This window comes from Dromaius novaehollandiae, chromosome 1, assembly GCF_036370855.1.
Source record: "Dromaius novaehollandiae isolate bDroNov1 chromosome 1, bDroNov1.hap1, whole genome shotgun sequence".
In the NCBI taxonomy this organism is placed as follows: domain Eukaryota; kingdom Metazoa; phylum Chordata; class Aves; order Casuariiformes; family Dromaiidae; genus Dromaius; species Dromaius novaehollandiae.
In genome coordinates this window covers 116,224,261-116,234,788 of record NC_088098.1, presented here as the reverse complement: position 1 = coordinate 116,234,788, position 10,528 = coordinate 116,224,261, and the positions used below count along the sequence as shown (strand labels likewise).

Genomic DNA, 10,528 nt, shown 5'->3' with positions numbered 1-10,528 from the left:
TGGAGAGAGATGGTACAGAAGTAAAAGCTGCCTCAGTTGAAAAGAAGTGGCTCTTCAAAGAAGCTGGTTATGAACATGACTGTGACTGTTTCTACTTGCAACAGATATGCTGAACTGGCTTTTCATGTTCTGTCATATTAGATAAAAGATCTTGGAGAGAATAAATGCTAGATTACAGTATACCTGGGGTGAACCACAGAGCAGTACACATCCACTGACACAGTAATAATAGCCTTGCAAGAAAGAAAATGCTGAACAACTTGTCTGACATCAACATCTCTCTGTTTTTCTGTAAGAGCGTCAATAATCAGGATTCTTTTCAATGTGTTATGGATGCAGAGTGAGATTTTTGGAGGTGTTCAGCAACCACTTCTTCCCCCTCTCCCCACCTCCCCCTCAGCATCAGCCTTTGCTGTTTGCACTTCGCAGTTCTGCAGTTAAACAATGCTATATGCACAGCAGGGGGAAGGACGTTACGATTAAAACATACTTTCCCAGTGTGCTTTATTCCAACACACCTTGAATGGCTGAAAATGGGTCAATGCAGGGACTTGGGGGCTATGCTGCCCAAATGTGGAGCAGCGGGTTCCCAGAAGAACCGTGAAAAATGGTGCTCAGTGGTGGCCGAGATAATCACACTGTCATCTCCTCCTTCACCTCCTCACCAAACTGTGAGAAGCATTCATAAGAAAAGGTGTATAGAGAAAACCCTTCTTGCTCCTGCACAAAGGGATTTATTGGAGAAAGCTGCTACCAAAATGTTGAAGTGATGGGGAAGCAAAATATCCTGACTACTAAGTCCTGTTTGAAGCTAACAGACCAACAAAGTGCAATCCTAAATGCACGTTTTCTGCTCAGGCAATGCTGGAACTGCTTTAGGTCCACGTTATTTGCCAAAAAACAGAACGACCGGTGCTTGCAGCTGATTCACTGACCAGCTCTGGAGGAGAGAAAGAGAAGGAGGGCAGAGCCGGGCACACCAATCTGCAACACAGCTCCAACAGAAAAGCTTGACAACAGCTGAAAAGATAGCAATTCCTTAACGTAGTGGGGGCAAAAAAGGAAAAATGGTTAAACGGTGTACATGTGCATTTGTTTCATAACAAAATGGATAGGATCCTGTGGCTGAGGGTGGAATACGATTAGCTAGTCACAGGTATTTCCAATATTTCCCTGCAATGAAATGGCATGTTTGAATATAAACAAGAACAAATAGTGAGAGTCTTGACTCGCATCCCTTCCTGTGTTTTAATTGTAAACAAGCAGATGCAATCCATAATGCTAAATAAGATTTCCCCACGTTTCCTTCTGAAAGTGGTTTTAAGCAAGATAAGGCACTAAAATTTAATCCTTCTAAGAATGTGCAAATACTGAATCCTTAACGCAGACACAGTCTTACCATGAATTTATATGGGAGCTTTAACAGTTTTGTAAATTAATCAATAACATGGTTAAATTATATTTGCTCAGCTAATTATTTTCCATGTCCTGTAAATTAGAATCTCAGTAGTCTACAAGAAAAATCAGTCCTGCTGCTTGTATTACATTTGTGTTTACTTACTGGTATGTTATTAAAGTGCTAGTTTATTTGTTCTGCTATAGACTGGTACCTTTTTCTTTGCTATTTGAGTGCCAACAATGGGGCTGCAAAGCCATGCAAAAATATTTACATAATTTTATATTTAATATGCAAAATCCATTTTAGCAGTGTCATAGTACTGTGCATTTATAGCCTCTCCTTGAAGCCCTTCTTGTCTCATCCTGACCGAAGCAGATTCAGCCATCCCCTACCCCCAATAAATCACTGGGATTTTTTTTGATGACTGATGTGGGTTCATTTTGATGACCCACATGTGGGTTCTTGGCCTCATAACCTTGCAGGGTGCAGTTTCTAGCAGGGGCTGGAGGCGATGCTGTCCAGCAGTCCTTTTTAATTTGGATTATTCCCTGATCCTATTGCTCGGGTCATCCAGGAACTAGTCCCCACTGGGACTACCAAAGTCCCCGCTAAAGTCCTGTTCCCAACCCCCCGAATATTCGAAATGTATATATTTTGCACAGTAGAATGGAGTCATCCACTACCACCAGCCAAGAAATATTGCCCTTTACCAGAGATGGGGAGGCGTAAAGGGAGGAGATGCCTCGCGCTGCAGAAAGGGAGAGCATTGCTTGCGCGTGCAGGGCAGCTGCAGTCGTGGAGAGCCCGGCCACATGGTATAAAGTGCAAAAGGCAGTCAGAAACGATACAGATCTTCATCTTGCAGGGCAGCAATGGTAGCTATTGCAAGGGGCTGCAAGGCCCGTCCCTCACGCTGCTCACAGGAGCGGCTCGAGCCACCCGGGGAGGCGGCCTGAAGGCAGGCAGAAGCTAAAATGGGATATATGACTATGCAGTGGGAGCAATGCAGAGCAGGCAGGGTATGTGGGCGGAGGTGGGTGGGGATGCTGCCGAGCCCTGTGGCAGCTGCTCTCCACCAAGGAACAAGCCCGAAAGCGCAGGCACTTGCCTGCCGCGTGTCCCCCCAAACGCTTCGGGGGCTGCCACTGGCCTAAGGGCACTTTGCAGAGCGAGGCCCTCCATGCCTTTGCTTAGGAGAGGCACAGAGATAACGGGTCTGATTTCAAACAAACAAACAAAACCAAAAAAAGGGAGTAATGGAAAGTTGCCTGGCCGCAGACTGGGGCCCAAGGGACCAGAAGTGGAGCAGAGATTACCTGCCTTCACCCTTTCAGCATGGCTTTACCAGCAATGGGCTGCGGCAGAGGTTGGAAATGCAGGTGGATATGAAATCCAGGCTGAATAAGAAAAAATTTGTGGAATGCTTCTTACTTTCTCTTGCCCCCAATACACACAAAAACACACTTAGGGAATATACAATACTACAGGCAACTGGGACTTTAATCTTTTCTCTATCTTCAATATGCTGACAAGCCGGCAGATTTAGCAGTGCAGTGCTCTATGTTTTTTTCTTTGCATTTATTTTCTACTTTTGAGGATGTAAAAATGACAAGAAAGGGAACAGAGGAAAGAAAGTTCAAATGCACAGCAGGAAACTAGTATTTTAATACCGAGCTAGTGATATCTTAAACTGATCTTTTACAATATAACATACAGCAGTATTTTTTCTTAACATATGGAGTACTATTTTATTATCAGAAATCCTAGTTTATATCTGAATCTTTATTTCCCATGTTAGGGTATCCACAGAGATCAGGCTGAATTCTTCATACATACATTCATAGTTTAATGAATTGGTAAAAAGAGCCACTGTCACATGCCTGCATTTTTTTCTAGATTTGCACTGTTTTTTTCCGGTCCTTTAACTTTCCCAAATTTCTTCATCTGACATTTTCCAAGGCTATTTGCAGATCACACACAAAATCTGGAATGGACTATTCATCTGTTCCCCCTTATTATTATGATTAAACTATACTTTTCTAAAAAATGATGATTTTCTAAAATATTTGTTTGTACATATATAGCTGTAATAGGTTTTTACTTGGAGAGCCAACACTTTCCATTGCAGTAGATCATGCAGTAATTGCTGCGTTCGTTTTTGCGCAGGAAAACAACTTGCTACGTAGCTTAAATCACCATTATGTAGGTCTGATTCTGCAACCATGTGAGCCTGTGGAAATCTCCGTAAGCTTGCCTATCCCCATAATACTCAGTACAGCAAAGCATATGTAGCAGGACTGAGGTCTTTTATTGTTCCTTTCTACCTCTTAAATGGTCTTTTGCAGCTTTGATTATCCTCTGCAGAGACATCTATTTCAAGTTCAGAGTTATTTTATCTTCAACCTTTTGATTTGCTTTGTTCCTTGATCCTGTCACTGTAGTACTCTCCTTTGAGCTTCAGAACAAAAGTACTTTTGCGAGCAGAGGCCCTGTGGCAGGGAGCACAGCTCTGCTTTCCTCCTGGCAATTTGCCACCTCTCCTGCAGGAACCAGGACTGAGCAGGATTCAGTGGCAGAAAATTTTCTGCTCATTCAAGGCAACGGCTCCAGTAACCGCACCAGGGTGCACGTAAGACTCCTTACAGAGACCAGCTCATTTCCTTAGCACAGTAAAACCTGTAGAAAATAGCTGGGGTTAAGCGTAGCATAGGACTTTTTTTCTTTTTTTCCTTAAAAGAGTGACATTGATGCAAAACATTTTCCTCAGAAGGTGCATTTATCCTAGGTGGCTCTTGCCGGTTTACACACGCACCCTGTCCTGTCTCTTGCTTTGGAAAGTTGCTCCACTTGATCGCTCAGTTTGCCTCTTCGAGTCAGTGGTAGCAGGGGAATTACAAAGACAGTGAAGGCGCAGCCAAATCTCAGGTAGCGCGTGCCAGATTTAAGCAGATTTAGAGTTGTGCGGACTGACTCTGAAACTTTCCTTGCACAAGGGACAACCATTTTTGGCAGAAGCTGCTTGCTTACCACCTGTGGTGTGCGCGTGGTGCAGGAAGCCTGCTGCAGTGCACTTGCCTCGCAAAGACAACATGGCCAGCGGTGCTTTGCAGCTGGCCGGGCTGATAGTCGGCGGCATCGGCGCTGTTGGGACTTTCGCTGTTGTGGACATGCCTAAGTGGCGGGTGTCCGCCTTCATCGAGAACAACATCATTGTGTTTGAGAGCATCTGGGAGGGCCTGTGGATGCACTGCATCCGGCAAGCCAACATCAGGATACAGTGCAAGGTCTACGACTCCCCGCTGGCGCTCTTGCCTGACCTGCAGGCCTCCCGGGGGCTGATGTGTGCTGCCGCCACGCTGTCCTTCCTTGCTTTCACCCTGGCCGCCGCGGGCATGAAGTACATGCGGTGCGCACCAAGCGGCGAGCAAGCCAAGGGCCACCTCCTGCTAGCAGCTGGCCTCCTTTTCGTCCTCTCGGGTGCCGTGGAGCTCATCCCGGTGTGCTGGGTGGCCAACACCATCATCAGGGACTTCTACGACCCCGTGGTCAACGTGGCGCAGAAGCGGGAGCTGGGGGAGGCCCTCTACCTGGGCTGGGGGACCGCCTTCTGCCTCACTGCTGCCGGAGCCATGTTCTGCTGCTTTTGCTGCTGCCAGGAGAAGACCCGAAGCTACAGATCTTCCATGCCGCCCCACCACCCTGCTTATGACCAGCCTTGCCACGAGAAGGCTGAAAGCTCCTACTCCAAAAGTCAGTACGTCTAGCCGCCTCATGCCTTTTCCTTTTCTTCACACATGTGGTCTCCGTGGCTGCATTTCTGCGTCCGCACTGAGGAGCAGCTTTTTGCCTCCTGTCGTGACCACATTTCGTAGCTGCAGTCACCGCCAGCAGGCCCTGCTGCGGCCACTGCTGCAGCACGGACAATTGCCATGCATGGAAAGGTGAATGTTTAATACTACTTTAATAGCAACTTGAGATAGCTTTTGGGTGACATGGCTTTGCTTTGGGTTGCAATTTATACAGAAAATAATAATAAAGGGCTTAAAGTTCCACTGTGGCATGAAATTCTGGCCTGTTGCAAAGAAGAGGGGAGTTAACTGTCTGGTTCTTTTTTTCCTCTCCTGGGAAATAAGGGATAATAGTGAATAAGGACAAGATAATAGAGGTTTAAAAGAAAGGTATTCACTAAGAGATTGATTTACTGTAGGTTTAATGAAGGGTTGCATGAAGAATTTATTCAGCTGAGGAAGGGTAAGCTGAAATTTATGAAAAATGTCCCTTATTTCAGAGAATAAACATTGCTCTACACTTATCCTAAATATCATCTTTTTGGTGAAAGTCAATATTTCTTCTGAAATCCATATGAGGTCAAACTCATTCTTATCCTTCTTTTTAGAAGCAACAGCATTCCCTTGCAAACTCCTTGTGGCTTACAACATTTCACAGTTTTGCCTAGACCACCGCAAGAACAATGTATTGGCTAACTGCTACAGGATATTATGATATATATATATATATATATATATATATATATATATATTTAAATAAGGATATTTTGTGCAATATCAGGCCCATATTTTTGCTGATCCCACTCACACCAGTATAGCTGACTGACAGGCCTAAAGAGCAAATATGCTGATAGTATTTTCTCGCAGTTCACATGAAAACAAGCTAAAGAATATTTTAAATAAGATAATGCTCCCATGATAAAGAACATGGTAATGATATGAAGTTGACTGAGAGATAAATAGAACTCCATACAAATTAGTTTAATAAATGGCTGAAATTAATTGATAGTGGCAGTATTTTAATAGAATTTTGTAACCAATGAGTAAGGCGTAACCCCAGACCCACAGAAATCAATGGAAGTTTGTCTTTGACTTAACTGAGAACAAGATTTAATTTATAGTGTTTAATGGAGACCGCATTCTCTTTTTGGAGTTTGATTGACTGTTTTAAATATTTTATAGAAAGATTATTACGTGATCCATAATTCTCTAGTAAATTCCTTAGGCTATTTCCACTTTAAAAGTCAGAAACAAATTCTTCTCTTACTAAGATGCAACTGAAGAAGCTAAAAGAAATCAAAGTCTGTGCACTACTGCTCTAGAACTGTCTTTTCACAGTGTTTCTAAACTGCATATTAAGCTGTACCTACCTATATGTAATTTTGTTTTTCCTCCTTATTTTTAGGAAAATTTTTTCTACCTATGTACCTGTGTGATGTGCACGACACTTCTGTAATATAGCAATGTGTGGCTACATTTCCTTTGTGTTCTTTTCTTAAGGTATATACTCCAGTCCAGTCTCTTTTTTAGGGGGAGAGAGTGGAGGAGCAGCCCTGCTCTTTAAAATGCTGTGTGAATATCCTGCACAGAACTTATAGCTGGAACATCATGGTTTATAACAATGTCTATAGTAAAGTCACTTGCTTAGTTCACTCTTCTAAAATGTAGATACAAGATCTTACTCAGAAAACTACAGATATATGTATCCGTGCACCGTAGTTATCTCTGCTGTTGAGACACAGAGCGACTCATACGGGATTCATCTACGTGTCTGAGGCAAGTTTCAGTAAAAAGTGAGATAAACATGACACATCCGTAAAAGCCCTGTATATATTGTACACTACTGCTACATCTGATAGTATTATCTGTTTCTGGTAAAGCACCCAGCAGTCCAAGTTGTACAACACAAAAGAAGATACAGGAAGACTTTCAAAAGTGCCCATAGGACAAACGGGAACACCAGTCCCATGAACGGTGAGTGGGACTCAGAAGTTTCTCAAAGTTTCTCTCAGAGATCCTGTATATGCTGCAATTTTCACCTCAGTCTACATATTCATACCCCTCTCCAGTGCCTCCCAATCACATCTAGCCAGTTCCTTTAAGTTGTATCCTACCTGTATACCATATCTTCAAGAGAACTAAAAGCAAAGCTTCCATTTAAAACAGTCAGCCTCCCCCACATTTATGCATTAACTAAACTCTTAGTAGCCTGAGCAGAGGGTCCCGTACAAGGGGGAATATGCAAGCACAAATCAACTACCTACAGCAATAAATTTTCGTAGATGGTATCCTGTAATTTGGAATTTGTTTTGTTGCTTAGAGACTACAGAGATTCCTTGGAAAAAAAGGAGTTTTGTCTCCATAAATGAAACCAAGGTTTTCTAGCTTCTTCACCTTTGCCCCACACTTCGGGCACCTGTATATGTTCCTGCAATGTAAAATGGATTTGGAGCACTGCCAAATCCAGCTGGCAGCCTTTGTGTCATGTAAGTGACTCCACAGCTTGCAGGTCAGAGGAGAGTAAGGCTCCGCTTAACTCAGGTGAGTGAAGGTTCAAGAATTCAGTGAGCCTCTTCAGAAATTCTCCTACAGCTGGTGCAACTGCTGTGGAGGCCTAGAAGGCAGAGCTGCCAGCCGCATTGCCGGGCACTGCTCTGATCAGAGCTCGGCAGCGGCGGGGTGGACGCATGGGCGGCAGGGCTGCTCCTAGCAACCCAGGTCAGGTTATCACCAGCAGAGCTGCAATTTCAGGAGCTGCTTTGTGTGGGCAAGGCAATGCTGTAACAGAGCCTGAGAGCCTCTGTAAAAACAGTCTGAGCACATCTTGAGCTGCTTTGCAATTTTAATCATCTGACACAGAAGGTTATCACACATCTGTAAATCCAGTAAGACCAGCTACTTATAATGGATTTGTCTCTCTGTTTCAGGTATGGTCCTGAATAGACGCTGTACTTTCCCATGCTTTTGAATATACATGGTGCCTGTATGTGAGAGTTGATCCATAGGCTGCTTGCTTTCTGTTCAGCTCTCAGACATGACTAGTAATGAATAACGGAAAATGGAGCAGGGCAAGACTGGAAGAGGCCATCTAATCTTGGACCTCACAGCCAGTAAGGCTCATTAATGAAATGTAAGGCCTTACTGAGTCCACACAGAGACGTACGGAGATCTGCATGCATAGAGATCTACACACTGCCTCTGATGGGGCTGGTGGCAGGTGCCCGGGAAGGAGCAGGGGACCAGGACCAGTGGCCAGAGATGCTTTGGGGTACCCTCCCCACTTCCAGCCTCCTGTCCTCGGTATCTTTGTGCTTTACAAAGCAGCAGGCTGGTCTGGGATGTGAGACCTCCACCAAAGGCCACTCCTTCACCACCCAGCAGATACAGAGTGGGCTTCTGAGTGTGAGGCACGATGTGCAGTGCTTTCTTCCCGTTGAGCTAGAGGAAGGGCAGTGCTGGGTAACTCCAGCTCTGTGAAGGCCCTGGGCAGTAACTACAGTCCTGACACAGACATGTCCCCCATGACACCAGTCATGCCTGGTGGAGTGGGTTTGAGCCGCTGGACCAGCTCCTGCCTCCCTGTGGCAGTCTGGGACCCTTCCAGCCCTTGTGCTTTCCCTATGGCTCCAGCACGAACCAGTCCCCTTGCTGCTTTGCCAGCCCCGGTTCTCTATGCCCCACTGCTTTGAGGAGCTGGTAGCCGCGATACTTTTGTGCCACACCTCAGCAAGGACCTGATGCTTAAAGGCCATGGCAGTCCTAAATATGTGTCGCTTGAGAATTTTTAAGGAGGCTGACTAGCCAAACTAGTTTCCTGGGCGCAGCTGAGAGCCCCATCGACAGCATCAGTTACTTTCACTAGTAGAAGGTGGTGCTTGTAGGGCTGAAGAGGACAAATAGGAAGAGAAGGTCGTGTAAGTGCAGCTCACTCCAGAAAACATGAGAGACACTACCCAGCCTATTGCTTTGCTCCAGCACAGAAATAAAAAATTGTTCCTGAGAGATGTTTGTGCAATACATCTTCTAGAGAGAGCTCTTCTACAGTGTCCTTAGCAATCTATCCCAGTGCTTAATTATAATCTTCATTAAAAAAGGTTTTCCTAAATCTTAAGCTAAATGTCCCCACTGCAGTCCAAGGCTGCTTCATTATTCCGTCTTCCATCACAGTAGGCATAGAAAACAGATTTCTGCCTTCCTTTAAAGCAGCCATCTTTTCCATTTTTCAGGACTGTAACCATCTAACCTCTTGAACTTATCTTGCTTAGACTAATCTTCTCTCATTTTTTCCTCACTGGCATGTTTGTTAGGCTCTCTGCATTTATCTCCTCTGGCTGTCTTTGGCTGCCCTACCTCTTTCTTGAAGCTTAATGCTCAAAAAAGGAAAAAAGGTCCCTGATGAAGGCTCACCACTGCCAAGCACAGTGGATACACTTACTGCACGTTATCACAGCTTGGGGTAGATGATTCAGGAAAACAAACAAATATCTCACTTGAATACCTCAAATGCATTGCATTTCTATTATTCCAGGCCTCAAAGTCACCAGCCTTCCTGTCCTGTATTCTTAATCTCCTCTATGCTGACAGTGCATCGACCAACTGGGTGTCTAATGCAAATATCTGGGTGCAGTTCTTCCATTAATGCCAAATCCCTGAGGCAAGTAAGATGAGACCCAAGAGAAATCCTTGGTTCCACCAGCAGCAGAAAGGAACACCCAGAAATAGGAGCCTGATAGTTGTCCTTCCAGTATTGCCTTCTGCTGCTTTACTCATCCATAGATTCTGTATCCACATCACATTTTTTTTGTTGTCACTGATAATTTCAATTTGCTATGTCAGATGCTTTAATATGGTCCAAATGCATTAGACTTGCTCAACTTCTCTTTTCTGGAAAACGTTATCGAACAAAACTGAATCTATTTTTGTTTAGTTCCTCCTGCTTTTTTTTTCTAATTTTCCATTTACTTCCAGGTATTTAATTATTCTTTTCTTCATAACTGGTTTTAAATCCTCTTACTATTGAATTCTGACTAATGTATTTCTAGTTGTACACAGTACTTTCCACCTCTCCCCACTATTCCCTTAGATTCACTGTTCTCCAGGCATATGGTACTACTCCTGTTTTGACACATGTACTAACAGTCCTTACTACCAGATTTGTAATTGCATGTGCTGAATTTCCCTCTGAGGAAATTACCTTCTTTCTTCAGTTTGTGCTCATGAAAACTTTGAGAAATTTTGTCTATCTTGGTCAGTAATTCTGTCTTACACTCCTTCTTCTATATTCTTGTTGTGATTTAAATTCAAAAAAGAAGAATAAGGGCTAACTACCTTTCTTAGACTC

General features: G+C 44.0%; 1 protein-coding gene across 1 annotated transcript; it reads left to right on the top strand.

Moving 5' to 3' along the window:
- The first annotated feature begins 3,951 nt into the window (after positions 1-3,951).
- On the top strand, positions 3,952-6,663 carry LOC112985167 (claudin-8-like). Its single transcript, XM_026103596.2, has one exon. The coding sequence runs from the start codon at positions 4,489-4,491 to the stop codon at positions 5,161-5,163; it is 675 nt and encodes a 224-aa protein (XP_025959381.1). The 5' UTR covers positions 3,952-4,488; the 3' UTR covers positions 5,164-6,663.
- Positions 6,664-10,528: the final 3,865 nt, after the last annotated feature.

What these genes read in the sequence shown, in the direction of transcription:
- LOC112985167 (XM_026103596.2), top strand. Translation starts at nt 4,489, where the DNA reads ATGGCCAGCGGTGCTTTGCAGCTGGCCGGGCTGATAGTCGGCGGCATC.